At 42.9% G+C, this 16,145-nt stretch overlaps 1 protein-coding gene across 1 annotated transcript in view; it reads right to left on the reverse strand.

Moving 5' to 3' along the window:
• Positions 1-1,003: 1,003 nt before the first annotated feature.
• The window catches only part of C12H6orf163 (chromosome 12 C6orf163 homolog), a 35,987-nt gene continuing 20,845 nt past the window's right edge, over positions 1,004-16,145 (reverse strand). The window contains exons 3-6 of the mRNA XM_059941638.1: positions 14,039-14,133; positions 12,497-12,604; positions 7,627-7,829; positions 1,004-1,452 (exon numbers count right to left, since the gene is read on the reverse strand). Of these exons, the coding sequence (XP_059797621.1) occupies positions 1,017-1,452; positions 7,627-7,829; positions 12,497-12,604; positions 14,039-14,133 (842 nt within the window). The 3' untranslated portion in view covers positions 1,004-1,016. The remainder of the gene's footprint in view (positions 1,453-7,626; positions 7,830-12,496; positions 12,605-14,038; positions 14,134-16,145) is intronic.

The raw sequence follows: 16,145 nt of genomic DNA on the forward strand, positions 1-16,145 counted from the left end.
AGTATGGACCACAGTAGTCCTGCAGAATCAGGAAGCTAAACGCTAGGAGAGTGTAGTCCATTATGCAGTTGTAAACAAATCACTACTTTTATCATTAGGAAATCCCAGACCGGTCAATGTAAACAAATCCACCTAAGGCCTGCTTGACAACAGCACTTTTTAATTTACTGAAAATGGCTTTCCAGGTATTTAATTTTAAAGCCACCAATATAAGTTGGTGATTAATAATTTAAGGATGCTACATTAAAGTGGATAGATTTTTTTGGAGCAGTCTTTATGGCTTGGGTTTTCTTCCATTTTAATTCAGTAGATGTTGACATTTGTTGGTCCTGAGCATTGCGGTACAGAATGATTTTCTGCATTTTGACCTACAGGAGATGAGCTCCAAGCACTCCTGGGCTTGGGTATAAACATAAGGGGGCTCCCCATCCCTGAGGCAAGGAATCTGACCTCTAAAGACATATTTTTCTTTCACAAATGGCAAATATAAGAGAGTCCCTTCTGAATTATTTTATATAGGCTTCCCAGAATTTAAGTTTTATCCTATTGAATCTGAGAAACTTTGCTTTTTTTCCTACAAAGCTATTGCAGTTCACCAAATAATAATCTTTAGACTAGATTACTAGACATACTGGATTACTAGACACACCTCTCCACAACGGAAACCATCTAAGAACATGTCCCTTTACTGTTTTTTAACTGCAACAAATACTAAAATAGTTAAATGTCTGATGTAAACGTGAGTAAAGCCAGATACAGAAGTATGTTTAGACTTCTTCCAAGAAATCTTCTTCCCTCCTAGTCAGTTTTGACCCCCCTCACTGTTACCTCTCCTCCATTAGACTTGGAACCTCATTGTAGCCTGGAATGTGCTTTTGAATATTTTGGTTTTCCATCAAAATGCTCACAGCTCACTAGTCCCCTGCACATAACCGGGGATCAATAAATGGTTTTTGAGTGAATTTATTTAGCCTTTAGAACAATGTCTTTTGTAGTGCCATTTCAGATGAAGACTTCTAATCAAGAGTTGCTTGGTTCTCCTGGGTAAGAAGACTGGAAGGTGTTTTCTTTCTTTCTGGCAGAATAAAATCTGCATGTCCCGGTGAGAGCTTCGGAAACGTATAATTGATGTAGTTTTGAAACGCTACCCTGGTTTCCTGTAACTCCTCCTCCAGGAAATCTTTCCAATTTGTCATGATTCCCAGTTGCTTCGCCATGGACAGCAGCTCCCCCTGCGTGTTAAGCAGTTTGTCCATCACATTTCCAAGCGTGGCCTGATGTGTTTTCTCTGCTTCTTGAAGCACTTCCTGAACCTCTTCTTGCTTCTGTCTCTGAGCCACGCAATAGTAGACGTTCATTGCATGTTCTTTTTCCTTTATCAGATGGCTCACACTCTTCTTTTGATCCTTCATAACTGTGACACCAGCTCTCAAAAGTTCCTCCATGGTCTTTCTACAGAAAGGAATAAGGGTTGAATATTAACAGTTAGATGGATTAGCCACCAAAAAAAAAAAGATTTTGTCTTTCACCGCAGATGTAGGAGAAATGATTTCATGGTTTACATGAGCCACCAGTCTGAGACAGGCTGGTAGAGATGAGCTTTGATTAGATGTTAACAATAAAAAAATATTTTTTAGAGCAGGGAAGGAGCACATTGATTTCCCCACTGTGGGCTAGGGCGAGGCCACTAGTCTAGTGTCTAACGCTAACTTTAGGGACTCGAGTCCACTGTGGTCAGAAAAATATGAATGCAGAGTTCTAAAAAAAATGAAGAAATAGGCTCAGATTTCCAAACCCCTAAAGAAAGTATTTCTATATTTCAACCCAGCTACTCACCTTTAGCCAGAGGGGAGGAAACTGTCTCACAGGGTGAGTTTAGCCCTACTCTTGATTCTATCTGAGCAATACTCTAAGACAGCAGTCTCAAACTTTTTGGTCTCAAGATCACTTTTCGCTCTTAAAATGACCAAGAAACCCAAAGGACTTTTGTTCATATGGGTTATATCTAGTGACCCTAACAGTTTTAAAAGTTAAAAGTCAGACATTTAACCAACATTTATAAATTCATGTGAAGTATCGATAAATCCATTAAACATTAACATAAAACACCTCATAGGAAAAATATTTTTTCTAAATCAAAAAACTTTTGGTGAGAAAAGTGGCATCATTTTACATTTGTGGCAAAACTCTTTACTGTCTGGCTTAATAGAAAAAGGCGCTAGATTTTCGTTTTGTTTCAATCTGTTGAGATATCACACATCATAAAACCCTGGAAAACACCACTACATATTCATGAGATAGAGTGAAAAGGCAAATCACATCTTAGTATTATTAAGAAAATAGCTTTGACCTTGGGGACCTGCTGACAGGGTCTGGGACCATACTTTGAGAACCACTGCTGAATGAATTCATAGGCCTCTGGTTATAATGTATATAATTATATAGAATTTATAGCAGCCAACTATAAACTCAATAGTAACTCAATGATTAATATACTAAACTCAATGATTACTCAAACAAGTCTATGAGGCAGTTCAGTCTATGAGGCCTATTTTATAGATGAGGAACTGTGTCTCAGAGAGGTCAAGCAACTTGCTCAATTTCACTTAATTAGAAGAAGTGGCAAAACAAGTGCTACAACCCAGGCAGTCTGGGTTCAGGGCAAATCTCTTAGCCACTGAGATACACTTCTGGTGGATATCTCCTGATACCTAGTTGGAATAGAACCTCTAAAGATTTGAGGATTAAAAAACCTACAAATGTTGAATTCGAGTATTTATGGTTGTTAATAAAAACACTCCCCTCTCTGCCTCCTAGTCTAATACAGTCCTTCCAAGACTTACCCCAGCTTCTACCCTCCAAGATGCAGTTCTCTCAGTCTCTGATTCTTTCAACTTGACTTTCAAACCTGACAGATTTTCCCAGTCTGGAGGTAAACATCATTTGTCCTGAGCCTCTCCAGCTACTATGCTATTTTTCTCATTCCCTCTCCCACCAACTAGGCTATATCCGTTATTAATAACAAGGGTCACCATTTATTGAGTACTTACTGTGTCCCAGGGACTGTGCTAAGCAATTTACATGCACTATATCTCATTTAATTTTCACCCACTGAAGCCGGTTCTATTTGTATTTATTACCTCTTATTATTCCCGCATAACAGGTGAGGAAAGTGAGGCTTGGGGAGACAGTTATTGTTCAATGTCACACAATGGGGCAAATCGGAGAGTTCCTGCCCTTCAGTAGAAAACATTGCCTGCTTCAATAGCATAAGAGATCACTATACATTTCTTATCAGGAGGGCAACACACTGAAAATAACATTTTAGAATTGTTATTCTGGGGCTTCCCTGGTGGCACAGTGGTTGAGAATCTGCCTGCCAATGCAGGGGACACGGGTTCGAGCCCTGGTCTGGGAAGACCCCACATGCCACGGAGCAACTAGGCCCGTGAGCCACAACTACTGAGCCTGCGCGTCTGGAGCCTGTGCTCCACAACAAGAGAGGCCGTGATAGTGAGAGGCCCGTGCACCACGATGAAGAGTGGCCCCCGCTTGCTGCAACTGGAGAAAGCCCTCGCACAGAAACAAAGACCCAACACAGCCAAAAATAAATAAATAAATAAATAATTATAGAATTGTTATTCTGATAATATCAGGTAAACTGAATCCGAGTTGGGTGAAGTAAGAGAGACCAATTTGTACTATTTTGTAACATTCTGAGTGTACAATGATCTAAATTAATGATGAAAGAGAAAGGGATAGGAAGAGGGAGAGAAAGGGGGAAATCCAAGAAATATTACAAAGTCACAAGTGCCAGAATTCGTTATTGCTAGGATTTAGGGGCTACAGAAAGAAGAGGAATCAAAACCAACTTCCTGATTCTCAGCCCAGGTCACAGGACAGTAGAGGCATAGATAGTGTTCAGAAGGTGCATCTACACACAACCTTAGGATTCAGGCTGATGATTTATAAAATCTTTAGGATGTTGGTGAGATTGTGGAGATGATGATCAGAGCCCGTGGTGCTTAGATCAGAAGGAACTGGAAGGCATTTCCTTGAGCCAGCCCCAAATCCCCAAGGAGGAAGTTACACCCCTTCTCCAGAACCATGGCTCCATCACAAGCAGGTGTGAGCTTCCTACTAGGTCGGCCTGGCTTTCTCTGGACCCACACAGAGGAGGTGTCCATCTACGGGGCTGACTAAAAAGCTCCACCAGAGCTGATCTCAGGTACATCTGCTCAAAGTGTACCTTAGATGACACCAGCTCCCACCCTCCATGACAGTCCCCTTTAAACTCCTTACTACCAAAATCTGTTCTCGCTTAAAAGGATCTGATATTTTTTTAAATGTCCTTTCCAACTTTCGCCAGTTATTTTCCCAGTGTTGGTACAGTAAAAACCAACACTTCATTTCTCCATAGGCAATTCCTAAGTTATGCAGGGATCTGTTTCCAAAATTCATTTGTGCATCCAATGTTTGGAGAAACACTGAACATAGCAGATCATCTGCCAGGTGAGCCCACAATGAGCTATTTCACTTGAACTACAGGGCTCTTAGCACTGTTTTAATTAGCTATAACCAGTGTGTTTATAAGGAAAATATATTCTGATGTTCTACCTGAGACGCTGGGAACCTATTGCACCTGGTCTGCAGGACAATTAGTGATACCCAAGCTGGGGCGGTAGACATCAGACGGGGCGGGGAGGAGAGGAGGCATCTCCAGAGTCCAACCTTCAGCAGCGCGTTTATATCTCTGGGGTATTAATGCTCCCAACTCCCCTTGGCTCTGCCTCATTAAACTCCCGACCTTCCCCTCCATGTGTTTGCTCATGCTGTCCCCACTCTTCTCAGTCCTTCACAAATGGGACCTCCTTCCTTCTCTCTAAGGCCCAAACCAAGACTACCTTCCTCCAAGAAACCCACCTCACTACACAGCCTACACACTCTTTGCTTGATCTTTCCAGGACCGAGAACTCCTCCAGCACCCATGTGTTCTTTGCACAAGTCCCTCTAGCCTTGCTCAAAGGGGACAGCTATGCTTTAGTTACATCACATAATGTTGAGGCAAGAGCCTTACTCCTCAGTGCCCGAGCTCAGAACCACATCCCCAGAAGGCACTTGATGAACCCTGGTGAAGTGAGCAGGGCGGCGTAAGGGAAGGTCACAAGCTTCGGTATCATACACACCAGGGTTTGTATCTTCTCCAGGTGACCTTGGGCAGTTGCTTAGTCTCTCTCTAAGACTCAGCATGTTCATCTGAAGATATGAAAGACGACTCAATCCCCCAGGAAGGGATATGAGGATTCAATGAGAAGCATACAAAGGGCCTTGCATGGTCTAGTGTGGAATAAAGGGCAGCTGTCACCAGGAATTACAGCCATGACCACACACATCCCTGAGCAGTCACTTCAGTCATGCCTTTGCCTTGGGTGAGAAAATACTTAGAACCTTTCCGAGCAAGATGTTTCTTTCTTTTTTCTTTTTTTTACCTTTAAGAGAAAGAGTACAGTGTCTCCTAGATAATCTGTTTAGAACTCAATCACCTCAACCCACAAAGAAAGTTTTCTGAGCATTTAACAAACTTGTCACAATATGTAAGTATTCTGAATCCTGAAGTCTTGAGTGAAAGTTTAGAGCCAAGTAAGAGATCCACAGTGGAATCCTCAACAGTGGCCCTTCTCCATATATTAATTTCTGCAAATGCTCTACAAGAACGCTGGAATCTAGCAATGTCTCGAAATAAGACCTGGTGTGCTGCAGAGTGGGTTCAGCTGATTGGAACAAACTTGAACCTTTGATAACTATTTAAAGGGCACCCACCATGCGTGAGGTTCTCCGCCAGGCACTTGGGACACGTCAATAACAAAATGGACATTCTAGATGGATATACTTAAATAACAGGCATGGCAGTTCCCTAATCTTAGTCAACTGGCTTAATGAAAGGTGGCTGTTGAACCTCACAGAGGAAAGGGCCAAAGGGGGACAAAAGCGAAAGAGTGAAGGAGGGAGCAGGAGGCTGCCGGTGTGCGTGAAGAGAGGACCCAGAGGCTCCTTCAGGATAGACAGAGCTCCTGCAGATGGAGGGTGGGAAGCAGAGGGAGAGGAGAACCATCTTCCACTGCTTTGGACCACAGCTCACTCAGGAGTTACCACCTTCTCTTTCTCCTGAAATCCTCTCGCCTCTTCCTCCTCTGCCTCACAGTGACTTACAGCCTGTGCAAGAAGGGGGGACCACCGAAATAGCTGCGGCTGCAGCCTTCATTCCTATTTATCTGCACCCCCTACAGAATTTTACCTTTGGCCCTATTCTAAACAGTTCTAACAAGGACGATTTTACCCATTAATTATATACAAATAGATTTGTTAACTCAAGCAGCAAAGCAAGAGACAAGCCCTAGTCCAGGAGGTGGAATACAAAGGTTTCAGTTTTGGTCCTGCTGCTTCAGCTACATGAGCTTGGTCAGGTCGCTGAACACCCGGAAACCGAAGTTCTCTCTTGGCCACTAGGGCTCCTGACTGCTGTCCTGTTAAAACTGGCCAATTCCATCAAATGTTCATTACATATATAAAATGGTTCCTTTGGTATTTTTCACACATATATATGTGATCCAATTTATGTAAAAATTATTTCAGATTATGAACATATATAAGGCTGTAAATACATCAAAAGGGCACAGAAGGATACAGACCCCGTTCTTTAAAATGATTGTCTCTGGGAGACAGGGACGGGGTAGGAAGCAGTGACTTAGCAATTTTTGCTCTCTATATTTCCATAAGGTCAACTTCGTTTACAGCATTATGACTTGTGTAATAAGAAAAAGACCAAAAGTAACCCATCCACAGTAGTGTATGGTATGGGCTAGAGAATGTGAAGACTGACTTATATGTGCCTGTGGAAAAGTATTTCTTGATTCCTCTTCTACCCTAAAACTGGAGATATAGAATGAAAAACACAATTTTTAGAACAGTAGTTATCTCGCGAGAGGGGGGAAAGGAAGGAAATGTGGTTGAGGAAGAACATGGGACTTTTCAGTCCCTTCAGATGGCTGGTAGGCCCTTGAGTATTCGTGTTATTTTTCTTTAAACCACACACACACACACACACACACACACATATTCTACAATATACTATATATTGTTCTCTATGTTTGATATATTCCATAATAAAAATGTAAAAACAGGGCTTCCCTGGTGGTGCAGTGGTTAAGAATCTGCCTGCCAATGCAGGGGACACGGGTTCGATCCCTGACCCGGGAAGATCCCACATGCCGCGGAGCAACTAAGCCCATGCGCCACAACAACTGAGCTTGCACTCTACACCCACGAGCCACAACTACTGAAGCCCATGCACCTAGAGCCCGTGCTCCACAAGAGAAGCCACTGCAATGAGAAGCCCGCGTACCGCAATGAAGAGTAGCCCCCGCTCACCACAACTAGAGAAAGCCCACGTGCAGCAACAAAGACCCAAGGCAGCCAAAAATAAAAATAAAAAATAAGTAAATTTTAAAAAAATGTAAAAATACAAAAGCTGGGAAATATCCACCTATGTGCTTCAACCTTATCCCTTTCTCCAAGTTGATTCTGACAGAGTAAGACACTGATTTGCAGGGGTACCCCCTGGAGTACCTTCTCTGGGCCTGGATCTCCTCCTGGGCTACGTGCCTCTCCTGGGCCCGGGCTTCCTCCACGGCCTGGACCTTCTCCCGGTGGCACTCCATCATGATCCTCTGGATCCTGTGGACCATGCGTTGCTCAGCAGCCAGGTGTTCTCGCTGCAGTTCTTCCTCCATGTTTTGATGCAACTCGATCTTGGTCTTAGATGCCATTTCCTTAAGGAACAGAAAAACTAGGTTTAGGTGTTACAGCTTTGATGTTTAAAAACGTTATTCAAATCATAATTCATCTGCCCGATGGAATGTACACCAGTTAAACCTAATGATTTAAAAGAAGAGTGTATTTTAAAAAGAAGCAGACTCACAGATATAGAGATCTAACTAATGTTTACCAGTGGGGAGAGGGAAGGGGGAGGGGCAATACAGGGGGTGGGGAAAAAAAGGGGATTATGGGGTTGTATGAAATCATATGTGTGAAACTTCTGAAAAGTGTAAAGCACCATAGAATTTAAAGAATCTTTCATTCAATAAAAAAATATATTTTTTTACAGAAAAAAATGGAAAAAGAAAAAAACTGGAATGGTATAGCCTTACCACGGAATATTACATGGCTATTAAAAGGAAAAAATAAAGAAGAGTGTATACTATATGGAAAAGTTTCATTTATAATGATGTTAAGTAAAATCAGAAATGCACAAACTATTTAGCATAAAATACGTATATAGATAATATTGGAAAGGAATTGCAAAAAGAAAAGTAATTGGGCCACAGGTATTTTTTCTTGATTGTCCAAATATTCTATAGTGTCCTATTATCTTTATTCATGATTAGAAATACAGAGTACGATACTGCCTTAGGAAGTCAGTCCTGGAAAATGGCAGAAATAATGACTATGAAAGTCTCCCAGGTAGGAGGAGACCTGAGGCCCGGGCAGCAAGCACCGCACACGACCGCAGTCACAGGAAGCTGCCTGCCAGTCCCCACTGTCGTTCTGGAGCATTCCAGCTCATTCGCGTTGAGGGGCTCTTCCTTGTTCACAAAGGGGACGGGAGCAAGGGCTCCACTGTGCCAGGGTAGAAGGACCTGTGGAGCCTTCAGCCGAGTAAAAAGAGGAGGCACTTGCCAAACCAGGACCTGAGGGAAACAGGCTCCCAAGGAAAACCCTGTATCCCTGGAAATGTCCACTGACAGCACAGTGTGACAGGCACAGCGCTAGGCCCGATGTTACAGACAGAAGGAGGCTGGAATCCTCCTCGGGACCCGCTGCCTAGCAGAGGAGACCCAGACCCCATCCTGCAACCAGTGGTTTAACAGAAATACACGCCAGAAAGGAGGGGCAATTAATTCCATCCAGGAGTTTCAAAACTTTCATTTAAAGGTCAGTTTGTATCTGTTTCAGGGATAAGAGAGAACATAAAGAAACAAAGGTGCTCAATATTCTGTGATAACCTAAATGGGAAAAGGATTTGATAAAGTATAGAAACATGTATATGTATAACTGAATCACTTTGTTGTACACCTGAAACTAATACAACATTGTAAATCAACTCTGCTCCAATATTAAACAAAAATTTTTTTTAAAAAGAATAAAAACAAAGCAAAAGAAACTAAGTTATTTCACAGAGTGAGTCAGTGGAAGAACTAGAAACAAAAGCAGGATTCTCGCCCACCAGCTTCCTGCTTCATTGCTGGCTGTGATGCTGGGGTCTTTCCAGAGATTCATCAGTTTGTTTTCCTTCCAGAATTGCCGTCCAGGCTTATAAGACAGTGAGTTTCCTCCCTCCCTCCTCCTCCCTGTCTCTCAGAGACAATCACTGAGCAGGGAATGGAAGGTTCTGCTACAGGTAATAAGCCTGAGTCTCTATCTCGTAGTCAGAGGCTGTTATTTAACGTCTTAGGGGATATTTTAACTTCTTAGGGATTATTTCTGGGTTTTCAAGTACATTTCCAGTAACTGAGATTGCTGAATGGTTGAGCCTTAGATAGATGAAGTATTATCATAATACATTTCTATTTGAATCATAGAATTTAAAAATGACACACCAGCCCTTTAGTTTGACTGGGTTCTGAACTAGGATTCAGAGAATTAAACCCTGTCCCTCTTTTATGTAATGGTTTAGTAAAACCAAAATCATTTTACTGCCTCATACAGCATGTCCAATACCTATTTAAAGCTACGAAAAAATAATTCAATGACCTACTGTTTGGCAGTGTTCTTACTCAATGGAAAGCCTTCCAGTTAAATTACTTTTACTGAAATGCATTTTGAGTGAATCAGCCTCTATCTAGAGATAAGAGACAGCCTCATGAAATCCATCCTCTTTACTGTGCAGGTGTTTGACAGACCTTCCTTTATTACACAATGCCTCTCTCATGAGAAGTTTCTCTCAGGTATCACATGGAGGAAGATCTGGGCCACCTGAGTCCCGGATTTGTTTTTACCTCAGGGACATGGTGATTCATAGCACTTTCCTCTGTGCATTGACTGTCAGAAAGCTCAAGGGCCAGCTATGATAACTGCACAGGACCTCATGGCACACAGACATTTCTAAGTTTTGGATTCACACCTGACTTCATTATATTTCCTACTCTCATTTTCCCTTAGCTTCCATTTTATTATTTACTTTTTAATATTATTGTATTTGAATAAGATAATATTAGCACCTTTTCAAAATCCTATCTGTCCATTGGACAAGACCTGGAAATTTTATTTAACAGCAAGCATCTGACACCCAGATTCTTAACATCACAAAAGAGCAATACCTGGTGATTTCTACGTCTCAGAATGTAATGCTGTTTGGTTCTAGAAGAACTTGGTTTTCTGCTCTCTATACGGGTAATCTCAAACTTTAACATGAGAGAATATGGGTGACTTTATATGTGTTTATATTAAACTTTAATATATGTGAGAATCACATGGGCTGCTGGTTAAATACGCTGCCAATGACTCTGTAGGTCAGGTGGGGCCCAGGAATCTGCAGGTAAGTAGACTCTAAGGAGGTGGTTCAGAGACACATCCTGAGGAGCAATAGTGGTGTTTATGTCTGGGGACCCTACAGCTGAAACAACCCTCCACACCTCTCTTAGACAAATCACTCAGTCATCATAATAATAATAAAAAAAAAAAAGTCCCTGAGACTTTTTTAGAATAATTTGGAAAGGTCAACCTCCCTCTTTAAAATTTCTTAGGACTTCTTCTATTTTAACACTAAGTGCATCGACTCAGCCCAAAGACTATATATATGGGGTACCATCAAATTACCTGGAGCAAGACTAGGATGCAAGCTCCTTGAAACTGGCATCACATCTAAGTTACCCTTGCATCATCACAACCTAATGCCAGAAGTGATATTTAAAATGTGTATCCTCTGGCTACAGCACAGGGCAGGGTCCTAGAGGCCCACACCCATAGAAACGGTTGCCCCTTCAAATTGCTGGGCTGCGGGAGGTCCAGGGTGGTGAAGGTGTTAGTGGCCCGGGGAGTGGTGATTTATCAACTGATAGAGAAGTATTTCACTATTCAAGAACCAGCGTGGCCATTCTGGTCCCAGCTAGCTGAGCAGCAGGCCTATCTGGACATGCTATAAATGCTCCTCACGTTTCGAAGTGAAATCAGGGATGGGCAGTGGACCACCTCAGCCTGCCCCTCAGGTGCCATGGCCACTGGAGCCAAGCAGGGAGGGTCAACCATCCCTTAGGAGCCCTGGGGTGGAGCTCCCTTTCCTGCCAGAAAGTTTTCTGAGGACAGTCTATTTAATCTCACCTGGTACAGAGCTGATACATGGCAGGTGCTCACGGCCGAAACGAGAGACAAAAGGGCCCATGGTCCCTGAACTGTTTATTCGTTATGTTCTTATTGAATTAGGCCAAACCTGGGTCCACACTTCTGCCACTTTCCCTCCAGCCTCTGCCCAGGAATCATCACACCTGCATCGTGCCCTGTCCTGTCCCTCCCGTGACCCACGTGTGAAAATAGTTCTGTATGTTTTTTCCTTTGAGCAGAGTTTGGGACTGAACTGTGTAAGGAACCCCTGGGTCTCTGCCTGGACAGTTTACTAACTACCCAGAGTCGTGTACTGGAGCAAGTTACAGGCTGGAAAGAGTTCCCCTCATTGTGTGATCTCTGGTCCTGCAGGAAATACCTGAGAAACAGAGGTCCCTCTTGGCATCACGGTAAATGCAACATGAGGAAGAAGGATGCAATCAGAGAGCTCAGGAGAAGGGAAAGAAGCGCCTGCTTCCTCTCTTCAGCCCGTTTTCCCAGTTACACAGTCAAGGCACCGTGCTGGCACCGGGATGAGGGTGGTAGCGAGACAGACACACCCTTATGGAGGCTGCAGGCAGGTGGCGATCAGATAGTCAACAAGTAATCAATCCTCCAATCTATTTACTTACACCAGCGCTAGGTGGTGATGCTGTTAAAGAGGGCGGGGTGACAAGGACAGTGTATGGGTAGCAGGACAGAGCTGATCAGGTAAGGCCTCCCTTGACCAGTGATGTCTGATGTCTGATGAAGTGCAGGAAGAACATTCTGGCAAAGTCCCCAAGGTGGGAAAGAGTGTGGGGCATACAGGTTTGAGGGTCCAGAAGAAGGGCACTGAGAGGAGGAAAGAGAGCCAGTGGCAAGGGATGTGGGGTCCGGCAGGCAGGGGTGCCTCCTTCATACCTTAACCCCATAAAGGTTTGGGTTCATTATATCAAAGGCCCTTCATTATGCTTCATTATGTCAAAGGGATTCTCTTGCACCCATGCATCACTGTTGCCACGGAGTCCAGCATATCTTCTGTGAAAATCCTGGGCCTCCCAACCAACCACCATGGAACACGCCAGAGCTTTTTACTAAAGTACCACTAAAAAGACAACAAACAAGCCACTATAAAAACCTGTAAATCTTTTTGATGTTCCTCTTTCAGAATCTGGATTTTCATTTTGTGCATGTCATTTGCTTCTTCAAGGGCTTTCTTCACTGCTTCTCTTTGGCGTTCATCAGCCTTTGAAAGAGTTCATTTATTTATTAATATATATCAGGTTTTCATGTTTAATGAAAACTAGCAACCACCCTGGGGCCCCTGACTACGGGCTCTGTTCCCGTCTCAAACCTCCCATAGCAAACTAGGCCTCAGCCAGAGATGCCCTAACACGGCCCAAACCGTGGCTAAAATCACTGTTTCAGGAATTGCTAAGGAGAGCTTTACTGCAGGCTGCTGGGTTGTCTTTTTTCTTTGGCACTTTATTTCTTGCTTGATTGACTATCAAAGTAATGTATGCTCATCGCAGAAAATCTGGAGAATACAGAGAAGTGGAAAAATGCACAAAGCCTGAAACTGCTGAGAAGGGAGGCTGAGTACCATCCCAGATCCCCTGCATCAGGGCCTTCAGGAAGAGGTTTCATTATTTTATTTTAAGAGAATGCCCAGAACATTTGTTATATTTAAATTGTATATTGTTATACTTATATTTAAATTGTACATTATTCACAAAAGCATTCTCTTGTGTTAGGGTATATAATTAATGGCTCACAATCAATTTAAATTTTATTATTGATAAGGATACATGTCTAGTAAGATTCTTATATCTATTACCCTTTGCACTGGAGCATTTTGTACTTTCGAAGTACTTTAATACCAAGCTTTTGCTGGGACTAACGCTGGGCAATTCCAACACTCTTTGCTATGATGTTTACTTTATAGAGAAACTGAGAAATAATGTTCTAGCACTGTGGGTTGTCCTGCTCTCAAGGAGCGCTCATTTTCTTTAGGAAGTCACGTATGGCATTTTCCCTCTAACTGGAAGAAGTGGGAGCTGGAGGATTGAGATTCTGCTTCGCTGAAGCGTCTGGGATCTGACCGTGAGCCCCAAGACCCTCAAATGGCCCCCATGGCCCTCGGCAGTCACATGGACAAGGTGTCAAGGACTTTGGAGCGAAGGGGAGCTGGGAGAAGGGGTGAAAAGGAGAGTCAGCTATGACGCAGCATTTGGAAAAAACAGGCACTTAGGGGCATTACACACTGCACAAACGAATGGTCTACTATATACTAAATATTAAGCAATAATAAACAACTACAACAAGAATGTCTTTCTAAAAAGGTTTTAATCCCATGAGAATAAAGGGAGCAGGAGTCATCCACACATAGGGGCAATTTAGACAGAAGGAAGCTCCTGATGATTTCTACTTCTTACTTAGCACCTACTGTGTGCCCGGCACGTTATTTCATTGAACTCTCTCAACAATCCTACAGAGTGAGTATTACTGTTCCTCTTTTACATTTGAAGACGCCAAGACTACGGAGTTGAAGAACTTGCTACCCTGGTCCCACAGATGCCAGCATTCAAAGTCAGTTCTGCCTGACTCCACTCTTTCATACAAATCCAAAACATGAAAGAACCGCAAAGATGCATTCAGGTTGATTTCCAACTTCTTTTACCTTAGCCCATACGTCAGCTTCTGCTTTTGCAATACGTTCTTTGAGTACAGCTTCTTGCAACTGCTCTTCCTTATTCAGAATATCTGCCCCAATATCTGTGTGTTTGAAGAGAAAAAAAAAAATCACAAATATCCATAGACTGTTTCTTGGCTTTCCTTTTCACTGTTATCGAGTTATTTATTAGAGTTATCTAAGAAATATATCCTTTCAGGAAATGTCAGTCTTTAAAGATACCCATGAAAGGGGTAAGCTCTTCCCTAACTGATTAAGAGGGAACTCACAGCACCTGCATCAGACCCAGTCCACAGGGAGGCAACTGGGGAAGTAAAATAGCAGGAGGAACACATTCTGCACCCCAGAGTTGAACGGTGAGTGAATATCCAAGAGACATTAGCACACTGTCCAGTTCCTCTCTGGGTGCTGGTGCTAGTTACCTCCACCGGGACAGTGGGAGCAGAATGCTTTCTTTAATACGCTATATGCCCTTCTAATGTGTAGGTCTTCATGGGTTTAGCTGCTTTAGTTGTGGGTAGGAGTTTAGCACTTCTCTTGTCAATGATCTTATTTCCAAATAACAATATTCCCATAATATTTCCCTCTCCACCCAGACAAGAAAATAAAAACCTAAAGAGGTTCGAGGACCACACAATATCAGAGAGCTGGGGACAGAGCTCTGAGTGCACTGAGCTGGGCCCAGGGATTTCTCCATCTTCTCCTGCCAGAGTGGGTTGTCAGAGGTGGCTCACAGCCTGCATGAGGATGCTGAAACCACACACACACACACACACACACACACACACACACACACACACACACACACAGTGATCTTTCTCTCCAATTCAAACTATTACAGTACTTATTTATTCCATTTATTGCTCACATCTTAGATGTGTCAAATTATTAACCATTCTGGTGATTAGGTCTTGATGATCAGCTCCCTAAAATTACAAAGCACATCTCAAACTGCAGTGTATCTCTCGTGGTGCCTCGCTGGCCATAAACACAGATAAGACATTGGGGACATATGTTTTGTCTGACCAACATCTCTTTTCTCCCTCTGGTAACAGGACCCATTTTGCTCAAGAACTTCCCCCTCTCACCTGTTCTGGGACTGCCAATCACAGCAGCCAACCTGCTTGGCCCATCACATGATCCCCATTAACTGGCCCCATTAATGGGCCCGGGATTGGGCACATGCTCAAGTCTGGCCAACCACACTCTTCTCCAGGATTTTATATAAAGCTGTAAGGAGAACAGAGCTCTTTTTCCTCCAAGGTTTTTAAACTGGAGGTGTTTGGTGATTAGGAGGCATTAAGAGGTAACATGAGAGGGACTTCCCTGGTGGCGCAGTGGTTTAGACTCTGTGCTCCCAATGCAGGGGGCCTGGGTTTGGACGCGGTAACAGATTTTTTTTTTTTAATGGGTAAATTTGCTTTATCAGATAATTTTATTTAGCTAAATTCACAGTTAATGCAGAATTTCATTTTCTTAATTTACATCTTTATTATACATTCTAAGATTTCAATTATTTAAAAACCCACTAATTTGGGACTTCCCTGGTGGCGCAGTGGTTGAGAGTCTGCCTGCCAGTGCAGGGGACACGGGTTCGAGCCCTGGTCTGGGAGGATCCCACATGCCGCGGAGCAACTAGGCCCGTGAACCACAACTTCTGAGCCTGCGCGTCTGGAGCCTGTGCTCCACAACAGGAGAGGCCGCGATAGTGAGAGGCCCGCGCACCGCAATGAAGAGTAGCCCCCGCTCGCCGCAACTAGAGAAAGCCCTCGCACAGAAACGAAGACCCAACACAGCCAAAAATAAGTAAATAAATTAAAAAAAAAAAACCCACTAATTCATTTAATATTGCAATTTGCATGACAATAAACAATGGGTTCTAATTTTCTTAAAGGTATCTATAGCAATTTAAAATACCATGAGTCTTCTTTTCAGTTTGTAGCACCTGACTTAAGACCTTTATAAAAACAGATTTTAAATTCATTTAATGTACTCATTAAGATTCATTGTCACTGTTTCTCTTGTAAGGAAAACAAATTTCAATTGCTATTTCCCAGACTATATTGAGCAATGGTGTATATTATTTTCAAATGGT

The sequence above is a fragment of the Balaenoptera ricei genome, chromosome 12, assembly GCF_028023285.1.
Source record: "Balaenoptera ricei isolate mBalRic1 chromosome 12, mBalRic1.hap2, whole genome shotgun sequence".
Classification (NCBI taxonomy): domain Eukaryota; kingdom Metazoa; phylum Chordata; class Mammalia; order Artiodactyla; family Balaenopteridae; genus Balaenoptera; species Balaenoptera ricei.